The 17,346-nt window shown below is 30.3% G+C and overlaps 1 protein-coding gene across 4 annotated transcripts in view; it reads right to left on the bottom strand.

Annotated features, from left to right (window-relative positions):
• LOC147815969 (eukaryotic translation initiation factor 4 gamma 3-like) overlaps positions 1-17,094 on the bottom strand; it is a 57,099-nt gene extending 40,005 nt beyond the window's left edge. For 2 of the 4 annotated variants that reach the window (XM_087157931.1, XM_087157933.1), the window contains exons 1-10: positions 16,778-17,094; positions 15,883-15,961; positions 12,872-12,970; positions 10,913-11,204; positions 10,697-10,827; positions 8,734-8,835; positions 5,672-5,828; positions 3,487-3,584; positions 2,865-2,970; positions 2,033-2,130 (exon numbers count right to left, since the gene is read on the bottom strand). In XM_087157931.1, coding sequence (XP_087014057.1) covers positions 2,033-2,130; positions 2,865-2,970; positions 3,487-3,584; positions 5,672-5,828; positions 8,734-8,835; positions 10,697-10,827; positions 10,913-11,204; positions 12,872-12,970 — 1,083 coding nt within the window. In that variant the 5' untranslated portion in view covers positions 15,883-15,961; positions 16,778-17,094. The remainder of the gene's footprint in view (positions 1-2,032; positions 2,131-2,864; positions 2,971-3,486; positions 3,585-5,671; positions 5,829-8,733; positions 8,836-10,696; positions 10,828-10,912; positions 11,205-12,871; positions 12,971-15,882; positions 15,962-16,777) is intronic. The other 2 variants (XM_087157930.1, XM_087157932.1) reach the window with 2 other exon arrangements.
• Between the last annotated feature and the right edge of the window lie 252 nt (positions 17,095-17,346).

Genomic DNA, 17,346 nt, shown 5'->3' with positions numbered 1-17,346 from the left:
TTAATGAATATAACAACTTCCATCTCATAATATTACTAAATATCAGAATTACAGTGGATTATTAAATTTTCTTTGATATTTTGAAATGTAAACGAGAGTTTCTTGTCTGAAAGTAAATTTTTATACCTGGATAAGCTTCTTTCAACGTCTACTGATGTTATTGGTGCGTACGTGAAAAAGACGGTCTCACTTACTGACAATTATTCTTCAATTTGAAAAGATGTTGCTTCACCTGTTAATATCCTAGAGATTTTCTTCATTGTTTGGAAGCCAGTGTAATAATAAAAAATTATAACAAAATAATAAAAATTGGAAAAAATTAACAAAAAATTAAAAAAATGCTTTAAAATGCAAAATACGCCGAAAAATTTAAAGAAAAATGCCCTATAAATCTAAAAAAATGCTCTAAAGAACAAAGAATGTCCAAAAATGCAAAAAAATGCAAAAGTCATCAAAATCCGGGCTTTAGTAATTAGATTATGTTAATGAGAATAAAAAATTACTTTAATTGCTTAATTAGTTCACGTAAACATTATCTCTCTTCTATTTCAAAATTAATAATAATATTTCATTCTCATTGCTTGTATTTTCTACTTCCCCACTGTTCAGAATTGCTTGACTAAATCTATTGTAATCTTTATTAAGTCTATTGTAATCATCTATTGTAATCATCTTCCACAGCAAGGACATTCATATATAACTTCGTTTTCTAATTGGTAGAGGATTTTAGATATGAGTTTCGACAATCGTCACTGTTTTTTTTTTAACCTTTTTTTTTCTTTTTTTTGCATTTACAAAACACAGTATTTAAAAGTGACTTTTGGAATCAATTGTGTAGTGTGAAAAGTGACTGTGGATTAATGGTTATTCCGAATTAAAGGCTTAAATGCGGTACTCTTTTATTTTAACGTAACCCTATGATATCCTATAAATGAAAATTTCATAATAAACATATTTAAATTTGCGTCTTAACGTATGAGCTGTTTTACAATTATTAAACAGTAATTCGATATTTTTATTATAAATTTAGTGCATAATAAGTTCATAGTTTATTATAAGTTTGATGAGTGTCCGGTAAACATAAACTCTAAATATAAAGAACGCAAAATTATAAAACATCAACAAGTATCAAAAAATGGCGCTGTACGCGCCGATCTATGATCTTAATCTGCAACTTTGATTAAAAATTTCGATCATCATCACAAACAAAACTTCGATTATCATCACAGACTTCTAAACTGTAGTCAGCCGTGAATTTATTTCAGCAGGAGCATATTACCCGAGGCCATGCTGCTCCGTTGATTGCTGATACACATTGCTGGGGATTGTACTTCAATATTGGTTGGTTGATTGTAATGCCACTTGCCACACAGGCAAGCCTGCTTGGTGAAGTCGAGCAAATTTACTGCAGAGTGTGCAATTCTTGTTTTTCAGTGGCGCCATCTATGGCCAAGAATTCGACTTCACCACACCATACTTCACACCTGTTTATAAGGCGGACCCATTCATACATCCATTCATTCATCCACAGATCGTAATTTTGACCTGAATCAGAGATGACCGATCTCCAATCCAGTACTCCCAGAGGTTTTGATTTGTTATGGGAACATGGAGAACTTTGCGACTCGACATAATTTTAACGTGCATCAGTTATGTAATTTATTTAATAGTAAATTATGTAATTGCCATTTTTGTCTAAGTGTACATTGTACTTTATTTTATAGTATATACTACATTATATTATTATTTAATTAAATTGTGTTGTATGGTGTTAATTTGATCTCTTCAAGGAAGTTTAAAATCTTTCCACCATTGGGTTATTATACGTAGCCTTATGTGGCACTTACCACATAAGGTTACGTATAATCTGAGGTCTGAGGGTTACTTAAACCAGATAAAATATCATAAAATGAAAAATAAAAGTGAAGTTAGTCTACAATTTAGACAAGAGTTCATGTACTATGAGTTGAACAAAAACTATTACAACTTGATTAGTTCAGGAACAAATGAACAATTAACGAAACAAATATACCTCAGTCAGTTTTAATTCATTGGGATCATCATTGCTATTGCCACTTTCAGTTTTTGTAGAAGACATCAAGTCCTCTTCAGATATTTCAGAGTTTTGAGCTAAAAGAGAAAGAATGAAAAAAAAAATAGTTTCGAAATCACACTTAGAAACTAAAGTTCGGTAAAGTGAGTTGGAAAAAAAATCAGGGAGTGTGTCGGTTAAAAAAATTACATTCAATAATTAGTTTTAAATTTTTAACTGTTAAACTTGAAGTAAATAATATCATGCAGGCCGTCCAACAGACGGCAGAAATGCAACTAAAGAGTTGAAATTTGAAGTGCGGAAAGGGTCAATTTCATTTATGAACTTTTGATTTTTCTTTCGATCATTAAATTGCTTGAATTTTATTGCAGTTTTAAGTGGTCCAGAAATTTATTCTTATTTTCTTTGCTTTAAATGAATTTTCCTCAATTAATGTTAAAAAAATTTTTTCCGTTATATCTTTCTATTAAAAGCACTAGCTTAAATTGATGACGAAAGTAACAAAAAAATTAGAAAGAGAGATTAGATTTCGGTGAAGACTGATTCAGCGGTGAACTGGGAACCGAGAAATCAAATTATTTTACCCAATAAAAACGAAACTGTTTCAGGGTTAAAAAGAACTTATCAGATGACCAAGTAGATGTATCAAGTAAAAATGACCCTACAATCCAAAATAGAAATTTTCAATCGCTTTGTTCCAAAAGCGAACATCGTCTATCAACAAGAATTTTAAATTATATACGAAGGAATCAAAGATTTACAATGTTAACAGGTTTTCAATTCAATATCAGTAAAATAAATAGAATGCAACCTGCTGCCCTCTCAGGACTAGAGCCTGAATTACAGTCAATTTCACCTCCACTCGAACTTTGCATCGCTCTTCCTGGTCCAAGCCTTATGCTGTCGACATCAGTAAGCTTCAAAAAACAAAATTAAAATTTTTAAGTTTTCTTCTAATATAATATTTTTGCTCAATGAATTTTGATTATAAGACAAATTATAATTAGATGTATAAATCGTTATCACGAAACGTGTGTATAATCGCATTCCTTTTCTTTCAAAAGAAAAAAAGATTGTTTTGCTTAAGAAGAAAAACAATTTTAAATTTAAAAAAAAACACAATAATTAAGGCATTTCGAACTAGATCACAATATTACATAAAATATTTTTTGATGAAGAAAATATTTAAAGAGGGAAAGCTTCTTAGTCTGAAGAGTTTCATCAGAGACAATATTATTTAAGGAAAATCTTATTCTAGTATCTGCTCTTCACTAATTATGATGGACAAAACTTTTTTTTCCAACTAAAAGCGAAGAAAAAAGGAAGATGGCCTGCGATTCAGATAAGAAGTTTCACACATAATGAGTTGAAAATGAAGTCATTACAACTGGATTAATTAAACAATTAATATACTATTTACAAAACAAACAAACCTTAGTCAGTGCAAGTTTTTTAGGATCAACAATACAACAGCTACTTATATTTTTTGTAGAAGACGTCAACCTCTCTTCAGATATTTCAGTGTTTTCAGCTAAAAGAGAAAGAAGGAAAATAAGGTTCAGAAAAATAATTTGTATATTAAATGGAGGTGCCATCAAGTGCTCTTAAGATATATAAATGTTTTGAGCTAAAAGAGAACGAGGGAAAATAAGGTTCAGAAAAGTAGTTTTGAAATCACGCTAACTATTATTTACTTGAAATGAAATACTTTTTCAAAAGATAAATAATAAGTGCCTGTTTCCAACTCAATGTTAAAAATTTAGCCACATTTATTATTATAAGAAAAAAAAAAGACTTCTAAGAAAGACTGGAAGGGTCCAGAAGGCCCCGTCGCGTCAGTTCCCCTTTATATCTGCAAAAAGTCCCGATCAACTAGCAGATCGCATAGTTTGATCAACGGTAATAAAGTTTGAACCCCTTACATCTTGATGTTTCCTCTTTGCGTATTTCACCACTCCTCGGAAATTTTTTAAACAAATTTAAAAAAATTCGCACATAACTATAAAATTAACTTATCGAAAGTTCATTATATACAGAAAATAATTTTTAATAATCATTTATTACTTCCTTTAATAAGAATCGAAAAAACTTTGCCCTGCGAGGTATACAAATGTTTAAACTGTTTTAAAAAATGTTATTTTACATAACAAAAGACTGCATTTGAATTAATTCTTGTGAAATCAAATTTTAAATGCACTACTTCTTTTTAAAAATTTGATAACTCAGAAACTATTTTTCTAAATTTTGTATACTTTGCCAAGCAAAATTTCACTTCTTAAAACAATGCAAAAAATCGTATACTTTACAAAATTCTTCAACTATTATTAAATAAAACAGTAAATAATACTAAGTAATTATTAAAAATTATTTTTGCATGGAATTTTTTTTTATAAAGGAATTTTGTAATTGTGCAATTTTTTTTATTCACTTAAAAAGTTTTCGAAACATGGTGAAATACACAAAAAAGTATAATTAACTTAAAAAGGGTTCAAACTTTCGACTCTTCTCCTGAACCAAGTTAACTGGACCGACTGAACCTAAACTGGTACTACCCTCCATGTTTTTTGGGCCCGTATTAAACTCAAATCGGTCGAAAACAATAACTAAATATATGTACTATGTTATGTATCAAAGATATGTATAAGTACGTTTTTTGTTAGATATCATACACTGTTAAGAATTTCATTCCAAAAATATGGTATAATAACTGGCAGCTGTCTGTTCATCAGATTAACCGTAAAGCTTACGGTAAAATTTTTTTTTTCTTTTATGGTTTTTAAACCATTTACAAAAAATATGGTTATGAAACCATGAATACAAAATTATACGTTTTTTTAACCATTTGCAACTAGCATTTTTCAAAAACTTTAAAAAGAAAAATATTTATTTAACTAGACATAGGAGTTCGGCTTTTCATAAGGCATGGGAGAGTGCCGGACACTGGAAACTCTTCATGTGTTGAAGGGAATGGAGGAAATATTGTGGTGTCAACACTAGGACTCTAACTCCAGTTTTGCCGGACACGAGATTGACAGACAAACCCACTCGGCTATGATATGTACGCAGTTGCAGGAAACTAAGCAGCTTCATTAGTTGGTGCGATTAGTTCAGGTGGTTCTAGTAGGGACGATAAAATCCTGGTTGTTTAACCATATTAGGTGAAAACAGTTAATAAACAGTTTTTCTCAAACTTAACAGTTTGATTACCATTTTATTTATGGTTATTCGACTGTTTCGATGAAATATGGTGAAATAACCGTTCAATAAATTGTTATTTAACCATTTTTTTCGAGAAATTTCTAACAGTGCAACTGAAAATATCGTCTGCACTAAATAATTAGTATATTTAAGGTTAGGTCATCGAACCATTAAGATTGAGTCTTAATTTGTGAAAATACGATCATTTAAAGATTAAAAATTATTCTTGGAGTTTCGTTTTTTCCCCCCTCGTTGTGCGAAGCAACGTTACAAATTCCCGTATTAAACTAAAACAAACAAGGAAACATAGCAAAATTCAAATATAATAAGAAAATATAAATAAAATAAATCAGAATATGGACAACATATGCATATTTCAGCATGAAACGCATTCTGGAGTTTTAACAAAAAGTTACACACCTATATTTTTACTTCTGTCTTGGTCATGAGGTACTCTTTTTTGAAAGGGAACGTTCTGGGGACTCTCTTGTTCCTCATGTGCTTCAGGTTCAGCTTCTTTTTGAGTAAGTTTGATGGCTTTAGGATTGTTTTCGTCCCTTCTAGGAAACCGATCTTTCTAAAGTGCGGAAGAATTATCTCTATACTTAACTTTATATCTCAAATAAAACTAAAAGAAAAGTAGTATGTAAAGAACTAAAGTCTTACTACCTCAATGCAAGAATGCTTAGAACAACATAAATTTAAGTCTGTATGAGCTTGAAAATAGCAGTTGCACATGTATGCAATAATTAACTAAGTACAGTAGAACTTCGAGGGATCGCTGTGATTAAGTGACAGTTGCACATGTATGCAATAATTAACTAAGTACAATAGAACTTCGAGGGATCGCTGTGATTAAGTGACAATTGCACATGTATGCAATAATTAACTAAGTACAGTAGAACTTCGAGGGATCGTTGTGATTAAGTGACGAATTAAGCGAACGATATATACGGGAAAAAATCGAATGCTGCTTAACATATAACTACAACGAATGATAAGTAATAAAGAAGTGATGGACTCGAAAATTAATAAATTTACAATACGTATGAAAAATTTTAAGTGAAGAGATTACGCACTTAATGGAAAAATATTTTTTGTGCAAAAGGAAGACGAGTTAGCGCATGTATTTATTTAAAATATGGAAAAAAGTTTGGTTTGAACACTTTCTTTTCAACACAAAAATAAATTTTCGACTTTTTTTTCCAACTTTTTTCTATAAATTAGTGCAAAGATAGAAAGCTTCTTAATGCTTCAAAGGCACCAAATATTTGCACTGATTGTGATTCTGTTTCATCGATATCATTTTGCACTTCTTCGGTTTCTGCTACCAGTTTTCCAACTGACATCCCGCCACAAGTTTCTGTGTTTTTATCAACTCACTGTGGACCAGAAGACCATGATCTTTGGCCAAAAGTCAAAAATTAAATTTTCAACTAAAATATGTGTAGGCAGTTTTAATATAGCCCAAATTAAGTATTCATAATCATTCCAAACATTGTAATTTACTTTTTGGATCGACGAGAGGACAATGTAATGAAAAATACGTTAAATTTTTTTTTTTTTAAATGTAACTTTTAAATTTTTTTTTCAGAAATATATATAGGAATTTCACCTTACTGTTACATTTTTATCAAAGTAATTAGTCTGAAATTATAGTACAATTTTTCAATTTGTTGGATTAGTTAATACTCTTGACAAACTTAAAGTTTATATCTTATCATTTGACATTTTACAATGTTTGAATGACTTTCGAAACTTAGTTCCGAAAAGTTCCACGAGGTAATTAGCTAAACTTTTTTTTGCTGTCTTCTTTGATGTTTCTTCTTTTGAAAAAACCTGCCCCATTTTGCCCGTATTGCAGAGGTGGACTAAATATATCGAAAAACAAAAATTATGTTTTTTTTTTTTCATGTTTTCACGTTAGTTTGTAATTAATTCGCGTTATTTTGTAACATTACTTCGGAAATATAATTGGCTTTTCATTTTTAATACAAAATTACGAGTCCCGCAGTGGACTGATCGTTAAGACACGGTTCCCAGCAGATCACCGAAGTCAAGCATCACTGGCTGCGGTCAGTGTGCGGGTGGGTGATTATTTGGATCAGTCTGCGTAGGGATCGAGAGGGTGTGCGGTATTGGTCCTCGTTAATCTGTGCTACCGTAAAGTGCTCGACTTCGCACGCAGGTCGTCGGGCTACCGAAGCGGGGGTGCCATCCCCTCCGCAGAGGATCAAAATTGTGATGGCATGTCTTAGGATCGGGATGTTTCCCAGACCGTCGCCAATAGCCCATTGTGCAGCTCTAGTGCGACGTAAATTAACAACAACAACAACAGCAACAAAATTACGAAAATTATTATATTTTCATTGCTATATTTAATTATTTAAACGTACTATAGTATTTTTTTAATTTTTGCTCGTCATATTTCAGCCGCCATTTTGTTTTTCGGGTATTTTTAGTTTATTTCAAAATTTTAACTATGAATTCAATTTACCTGCACATAAAAACCCCTCAATACAAATTTTGTAACAAATTTTATCGAAATACTATTTTTGGCCACAAAACCTTGGATGCTGGCCCACTGTGCAACTGAAGAATTATACATCAAACGTTGATGTTTTCCCCAAAATGTAAGAAATCCACCAAGAGTCATGTGTAGGTGAAATTTTTTTACGATAGAAGCGCGATAGATCTTTTAGTTTCAGAAACATTCTAAACGGGTAATATGAACATTATTTTCTTATCGCATAGCGTTTCTCACGGGAACGGAAAAAGAGACGATACATATGGGAAAACGATGAATCGAAGTTCAATTGTAGTAAACTGTTTCGGAACGGAACTTTTATTTAAGTCGCACTAAAGCTGCACTATGAGTTATTGGCGACTGTCTGGGAAATATCCATGAGGACCATCCAGCCTACTTCACAGCGAGGAGGACGCATTTATCCACCATCCATCAGCAACTCGTCATTTTGAACTGAACCAGAGTAAGATCAATCTTCGATCCAGTATTCCTAGAAGTATGGTTTATGGGTACTTGGAGGACTTTGTGACCCCGACAGATTTTAGCGAGAATCAGTCGCCATTTTGAACACGGAAGAAATCGAACTCGTGACCTTTTGGACATGGGCCACCAGCCAAGGCCATCCCAACCCTGTATTAAAATGGAAATTATTCCTAAATCACTATTTATATCAAGATTATTTTTGAACGCAATATTAAGTTTTTGCTCCTTAAAATAATTCCTTTTATATTAGTTGAATATTTCTTGTATTTCATATAGATCTGGAATTCAGGTCTTCCTGATTTAGAGTTAATTATTGTATCTCTTATCTTATTTATTTATCTCTAAGTTTCTAAATTGTACCACAAAAGAAGATAGTCAACATTTGTTAAACATGTCAATTGAGCATTAACAGCACTTCTAATGTGCCATACAAAATATGAGATATATGCACATAAAGTATATTTGAACATACCATTCTTGGTACACCTCTCCGAGCTAAAGTTGGCCAAAAGTGATCTCGGTAGATAGACAGTACAGGCAATAACTTTGGTCTGCCCAACTTATGTACATGAGGCTATTAAATAAATAAAAAAAATTATAATGAAATAATAATAAAAAATATATATGAAATAAAAATAAAAAATAATATGGATTAACTCTTTATTATCTAAGCATCTACCTTATGAATGTTACTTTGTAAACAATACAGAACTTATAAAAGCAAAGATTTTTAAATTATATTTCTCAATGTAAATTGTGTATATAAATTAGACTGTAGATACACTTAACACGAGAAGCTTTAAAAGCAAAGCTAAAAGTTAAATACAAGGATAAAATGTTGAAGTTTTTCATAATTGATACAGATTAAAATTAATAATTACTGATGCTGACATAATACCGTTAAAGTATACACAGAGGATCTTGGACAAATTTTTTTTATTACTGTTCTAGTATAATTTGTTCCCTAGTGTATATAAGAAGTAGCTAAATGGAAGAAGTATTTAACTTTAATTTGTGAATGAAATTTGGTACAGTTACATTTTTATATATTTTTGTTATTTGAGAGAACTTTCTAATTCATTTTTCCACGCATTAAGTAAAAGCAACATATGGAGAAAATTTCTTATTACTGACGCATTTACGTAACAAGAAGGCTGCGACGCAATGCGCTTGCGTCGGTGACTGCACAAATGCTTCAAAATGTATGGTTTGAAATGGACTACCGCCTACAGGTTGTCCGTGTGACAAAAGGAAGTCACATAGAAAATCTGTAATGCATGTATGCAAAATTTTGAAGTTCCTTCAACATTCTGTGTAAGTTTTATAGATAAATTATTTTTCATTAAATAGTTATAGCTTTTTGTAATCGCAATATTCATTTTGAATTACCCTGTACAACCATAATTAAAATATTTCTGAGAAACAAAAACTCATAACATCTTATTTCAATTTATGACCGTCTTATGCATGATTGCTAAAGAGATGGGCAACTCTTTCAAGAAAATTGATTTAGAATTTCGACAATGAAGGTTAACTTTAACACTGACCATTACAACATATCTTATTCCTTCTTAGCATTGTAATATTCATAAAAATATTATCGTTATTAAAACAACTGAGTTTTTGAAGTAACGGAAACAATGTCAAAATGTTTAAAATATAACATCACTTCAAAAATAAATTCAGATTTACTTATTTTTTAAAAAAAATGATATAAAAAGACTGTCTAGACAGACTGTTCAAAACTTTACAGTAAAAAATTTTAACAATTTTGATGATGCTATAAAATACACCGAAGAGTCATTACATTATGACCATCTATAACAATGGGCTCACCCAGGTTTTCATGGTTTCTGGCCCAGGAACAATGTTTTCATGAGGCACATTAGGACCCATAATCCTCATAGAACAGTCCCTGACGTCTGTAAACTACTTGAGCATAGTTGTAGACCAGGTTCACCCATTCATGGCGACAGTTTTTCCTGCGGGGGATGGTGTTTACCAACAGGATAATGCACCATGTCATAAGGTTCGAATCGTCGAGGAACATTGCAGTGACTTTCAAGTCATGTCTTGGCCTCCAAATTCACCTGACCTTAATCCAATAGAGCATTTGTAGTCCTACTTGGAAAACCAAATTCGTGCTGCCACGATACCCCCTCGCAATGTGAGGGAATTGCCGGACCAGTTGGTGAGCGCTTGGTACCAGATACCTCAGACTACCTATCAGCACCTTGTGGAATCAATGCCACGGCGGGTGCTAACAGTTTTGGGGGCTAAAGGTGATCCTACATGCTATTAGCAGGATGGTCATAATGTAATGGCTCTTCGGTGTATATTGTAATGATGTTGAAATTCTTAGAAATCCCTGCGCTTATGCAAGAAAAATAATAAAGGTATTTTAGTATGTGCAATATATGGAATAATAATTATACCTTGTCTTTAATGACATCTAGGTTTGGCAATTTCTGAGGTTTAACTAAGGACATAGGCACGCATTGTAATTGAAGAAGAAAATTCCTATCGTATCGCTTATTCCCCTCTTTATTTACAGGACTCCATTGATCTATAAAAAAAAATCACACATGGTTTATAAACAAATGATTTCAAATTGCAAAGAATAATTAGTATCAAAAGAATCACACACACACCTTCTTTGTAGTTGTATTTTATTTTATTTGATTGTTTTATTTTATTCTGCGCTTGATCATCTACATTTTCTTTGTCTTCATTTTCAGTTGTAGGTGAAACTGAAGATGAATCACTCTGCTGTTCAACTAGTGAGATATCACTCTGAGGTGAATTGTCAGAGAGTGTTTCCCCAGGCAGAGGAATAGTATTAAGTAATTCACTATTTACAATTGCAGCAGGAGATAGAGGCTGTTCATCTGCTTGGCTTTGAGGGACTTCTGGAGCGGTTGCAACTGACACTGCAACAACCTCCTGAAATTAGAAGAAATCTAGTCAAAAATGGTCGGACACAAATAAATTGATATTCTCTGCATCAAGTCTTTATGCACTCAACTCCAGTAATTAAACAATTAATAAAAGATTGACTATATTAAAAAACAGTGAGATAATCCTTGTATATGGGTTATATTCCTTGTATATGGATAATAAAATGAATAAGGAGTATGCACTGGCTGTGTCAGAAAACCTCCGAAAACTCGCATAACTTCAGATAAAAAAACCTTGATAAATCCGAAAATCTAAGTCAAAAATTGTAAAACGTCTATTTTAAGAGGAATATAAAAGAACCATCAAAATAAGATTAACTAAGTTAACGTGGCAATGGTTTCTTGCAAAGTGGTTTCCTTCTACAATGATTTTGAAAACCATGTGCATCGTATTGTTAAGATAAAATAACAAAAAAAAAAAGAAAAAATATATCAAAAACTAATTTTAACAAACTCCTAAAATAGAGTTAATTTTATAAACTTTAATGTATGTAGTTTGTAGCAATTCTCTTCCAAGTTTATTCATCAAATCCTTCCTTAAAATCAGGCAGTGTTACAATTTTTCTCAAAAAAGTGCTGACACAAATTTTGGAAGGAAACCCCAATAATTAAGTTGGTCAGCTTTGTTTACCTCTATTAAACCTCCAGCATTTCTTATGATATTCAGCAAAATAATAATAACAACTTTTAGGGTGATTAACAATTCTTAGGATAGAACAATACATTGTACAACGATTCATGCTAAGAGCTTAAGTTTCTCCCAATATGTATTATGAAAACCATCATCAAGAGCATTTTTAATTAGATCTGCTTGCGTTACAAACTTACTTGTATTAATCCCTACAAATGATATTTTAACTACTTCATTGAATTTATAAGAGCAATTTATTTGTTGCATTCATTTTAAAAATGATCTTGCACAAGCAATATTTATATTCGACACGAATATAAATACTGAGGGGACAAATCTATTGCTTATTCGAATATGCAAATAGAAGAATAATTTATCTTTCCTATAAGTTATGCTTAAGCAAGTTACTTTTTTTATCCGGCAAATGGATCTAATTCTATTATAACAATATTTATCAATTAAAAAAAATTTTAAAATTTATTATTTAGTAAAAAATAAGGACGCAAAATAAAATCTGGACTAAGGCAACTAAATATCATTTGTTAGATAATGCGCTTATCTAGATCATATCTTATCGTTTTGACTTTTGAGACCGAATCATTTAAATTTTTTACGCAATATTCTGAAGAGAAAATTGTGACAACAGTGTAAATTCCAGTAATGTTGACAGCTATTATAAAGAATTGCAATTACCTTGCAGTCCACAAATTAGAGAAATGCAAGCCGGTAAATAAGAAGCATAGTCTTCTACTTAATATATTAAGAATGTAGAGAAATGGATTGTAATTTTGAATAATTATATTTAAAATAAGTGTGAAAATAAAACCAAAGGAATGAATAGAAAAGACTGCTATAGAAAATTTAAAATTAGTTTCAATGACTTATGATCATGAGAAAAATTCCAATTTAATTTAATTTCTGAAATACGTCACATCATGAGTCTCCTAGACATTGATTATTTTCCACTAAACTCATACAAAACTTAAAAAAGTAATATTTTGATATGGTATTTCATGACTTACCCTCTTTAAAACTGTAACATCTTCCAACTTAAATCTGACCTTAGAATTGTTTGAATGTTTGTCTAATATTTTCTGAATTTGTGTAAAATAACCTTCCATCTGAAAAAAAAGAGACTGTCAAAATAAAGCAAAAAATATGACAAGAAGTTGAGTTTTTTCATTTTTCTTTAAAAGAAATGACATGCTTAAAACTCATTGCTTTTATATTTATATCTAATTCTGCAAATCAAAAACGCATTTTTGAAATTTATTTATCCAAGGTTTTTTAATCAAACAAAATTTTTTTATTTATTTAAATGATAAACAAAAGATTTTTAAATGGTAAGGAGTGAAAAGTTTAGCATAAAAAAAGATAAATAAGAAATATAATGAAAGATACATGAGAAACAATTTATAAATCTATATTGAAAAGTATTGCGCAATCATGCACAAAACAGAAAATCATTTGGCGTCACAATATGCTAAAAAATCGAGCAATTAACTTGTAACTTGTATTGATTACGTTGGTTTTTATTTGCAATAACTGTATTAAATTTCATAAATCTAACTTAAACATTTATGGTAATATGGGCATTTGTATAAAAGAAGAAATTTTTTTTTGTCTTATGTTTTATTATGCTATAACTTTAACAATATTTAATAAAATTAAGCAAATTTCTGGAACAATTAAATACTAATTACAAAATTATTGTTTTAAAATTTGAAAAAAGATCGTTAAAAAATGCGCAAGATATGACTATTTAAAGTAGTTCTTTTACGCTGTGCAGGCGATAGGAAAAATTTAAAAAAAATTAATTTCGTAACTTCGAAGTGACTCGTGTTTTGCAACTAATTGAAAAAATATCTGGTTTGAATATTTTAATTTAAAGAGTTTCAAGCAATTTTCTAAGTAATTTTTGTATTTCTTTAAAAAAAGATAAGGGGTGTTCTATAATTTGTATTTTTAATCATAAGACAAATTTAAAAAAAAAAAATTGTGATCGCTTTATTGCGATTACTGGTTACCCATTGGTCCAATGCTTTTTTTTCTGGTTTAACCCCGATAAACGCCACGACATTTAAAATCATGGGTTGCAAAAACTCTCTCCATTGATGTTTATCTTCGGATTGATTTTCAAATCCTGGCTGTATACGTGTTTCAAGACGTCACAAAATACTTTTCCCTCTTCAGTATTCATATTTATATTAAAATCACCGTCAAGACAGACAATTAAAAGTTAATAATAAAAAGAATCTAAAATACTTTAAATTATTATTATGTAAATACATTAAGAATGACTGATGGTGAATATAAAAAGAATAAAAGATTTCTAAAAAAATTATCAAACAGCAGCGATCGCCATAGCAACGCATGCAATATCGACGCATGCGCACTGCATGGTCTCATATCTCAAAAATAAACTCACCAACTTAACGAATAACAAAATTAAAAGTGAAAAAAAAGAATTTTAAAAAAATTGTCGAACAGAGCGGTCGCCATAGCAACGCATGCGCTCTGTTTACTATTACTCTTGAGCAGAGTTGAAAAGTGTGATGACGTTCAAATAAAGTGCGGACGCTATCAAATCCAAAACAATAATGCCAATGGGTAAAAGAAAAAACTTAAAATAATAAGGGATTTTCCACAAATTTCTTTTTATACCAAAAGACACAATTTAATAATAAATTTTAATACCTTACAATAATCATCCGGTAACAAAATTGTGATGGTATAAGAAAAGAAAACAGGCGGAAGAAAATATTCTTCTTTGAGAGATGATCCCCCACAATACAGGTGTCATTTTTAATATATCTTGTTTAATAATACAAAATAAAATTTGTGAAAAACCCCTTATCAATTTAAGCTTTTTTTTAAAAAAACACAAAAACTACTTAGAAAATTGCTTTAAACTTTTTAAATTTCTAAGATATTCAAAACAGACTTTTTTCCAAATACGATTCACTGCGAAATTATAAAAAAGTATTTTTTTGTAAATTTTTTCCGCGCATGCGCAGTATAAAAGAACGATTTTAAATAGTCATATTTTGCTCAATTTTTTTTCAAGTTTTTCAACACAATAATTTTGTAATTATTCTTTACTTGCTCTGAAAATTTTGTTTAATTTTATGAAATAATTTTAAAGTTATAACAAAACAAACGTAAGACAAAAAAATTAGTTTTTTTTAAAATAAAAAATGCCCATATCACAATAAATATTTAAGCTATGTCTATTAAATTTTATGCAGTTATTGCAAATAATAGCTAAAGTAATCGGCATAAGTTAAGAGCTTATTGCTTGATTTTCTGGCATAAGTTGTTCAAAAATAATTGTTTTCTTCCGTAATTTATTGTTGGTTCCTGAAACCTCTGAAAGTTTTAATTCTTATTACGAAGTATGAAATATGATTAATTATAGATTGTAAATCTGATAACAAAATAATTGCACAAACCTTCCAAGATTATTTTTTATGAACCTTCATAAACTTCGGACTAATAACGAACTGAAATATTTAAAACTTGAGCTTGAAACAGAAAAATGTCAAGAAAAACTTCTCAATTTTAACACGTTTTGTTTTTCTGATACAATTATCCTATACAAATCGAGAATTTAATTTCTTATTAAAGAAAAAAAAATGAAAATCACTAAAATAAAGTATATATATATATCACTTCAAGTTATATCTGGCTATAAAACTGGTCTCGGTAAATTTTTATTCTGCCAATAGTTATTTAACATATTTCAACAACGTATTTGCTTTTTCAACACTTAAATATAAATTTTAAAATTTTTAATATCGTGTGCACTTTTTTGATCAGATATTTTCATGATTAAGGGAGGTCATTACGAAACACTCTCTGTAATGTTTTATAGCTCAATATATCTGTAGGTGCTTGACTAGCTTTCCCAGTAGGATAACTCAGATTGAAGATCTTTAAAAACTTCAAACTTGCAGTTAGTTACAAGAATAATTTTCATCACTTTTCCTTATAAATAAAAGCACTGTTCAAAATGAAAACAAAGAACACTTACACTTTATTTCGAACGTTTAGCTTTTTATCGTCTAGTTCATGGGTTTCCAACTGACATGAGGCAGGGGTGGGGGGGGGTGCTACAATTAAAAACAAAAATCAAATGGCGGGCCTCAACTTAATCAAAATTTTGTGTAGGACTCTTTTATGTTTGAAGGAACATTAAATATTAATGTCATATTTTTACTAAGTTGTACAAAACAAAAGTATTGAATTATAAATTTAAAATAAGAAGTAGATTTTTAAAAATACTTAATTGCATATTAAAACATTCGGGCTACAATAACTTTAATGAGCATCCAATGTATTAAACAATTAATGTGCAACAGGTATCTAATTGTTGAGATGTGAAACTTTAAAGAGGTTGATATTAAAACTTTCATAGTAGAACACAAAATGTTCAGTGACAAAATTGAGGTTTGTCTGCTGCAAAAACCAGAGAATGGATATTTACATTTTAAATTTAAAATTTACAAATGCGTGTGTAAATATTTTCGTCCAAAATGAGTGGTTTCAAAAAGTTAAATCGGAGAATTTCTTCGAGAAGATTTGTGATACACACATGCTAAATTATATTTACAAAGTACAAAAATTAAATAAAAAAGAGCAACATACACGATTATTTTTGTATTTGAATAAATATTTTCTTGGATGCAAAACCTGAGAAATAATTTTTTTTTTGCACCGTTGGTATGATAAATTTTACAGAAACGAAGAAATTCGGTTTTTATTAACGAGAAAAGTACATTAAACCCATATAGATTTTTTACGAAAATTGTCCGCAAAAAAAATGACAGCTAATATATTTTAGTTCGCTGGTGACACAAAAGGCTTCGGGGACCGGATGCGGCCCCCAGACCGCCAGTTTCAAACCACTGGTCTAGTTCATTACCTACCGTTTTTAGTAAGTTACTCAAACACTCAAGTGATTCTTCATCTCCTTGCGAGAGCAACCTCATGATACTTTCATGCATGATTGGTTCAGTTAACATTCCAAATTTAAAGAGTTCTTCACCAATAAACCAATAAAGACAATAACTTTAAATTTATCCCTTATACATATCCATCCTTTATACATTATGTATCCTTTGATACATAAAATCCACTATTTAGAAACAGGAACATTAACAGCACATATTTATAACCAAGAATTTTGATCACCTCCGTCTTTCATTAAAAAACGATACACTGATAAACAAGCGAAGCTTCAAAACTGATAAGAATGCCAAATATGATAAACTATGTTGATAAAAATAACAGACGTGCTTGATTAGTTTTCTGATTGTTGTCGCGTAACTTTAAATTAAAATAAGTTATCTTTATATTTCTTTGTAAAATCATGAATTCTTCATAGATCATGGTCACCAATGCATACAAATATAAATAAGTGAGGTTAATTCATTAAACAATTACGAGTGAAAAAGAACTTAATCAGTAGGACTTTTTAAATGTAAACATCTGATCA

The sequence above is a fragment of the Parasteatoda tepidariorum genome, chromosome 2 (genome assembly GCF_982258835.1).
Source record: "Parasteatoda tepidariorum strain Cologne lab strain chromosome 2, Ptep-v5.0, whole genome shotgun sequence".
In the NCBI taxonomy this organism is placed as follows: Eukaryota; Metazoa; Arthropoda; class Arachnida; order Araneae; family Theridiidae; genus Parasteatoda; species Parasteatoda tepidariorum.
The sequence above is the reverse complement of the archived record's forward strand: the minus strand, read 5'-3'. Positions and strand labels throughout refer to the sequence as shown.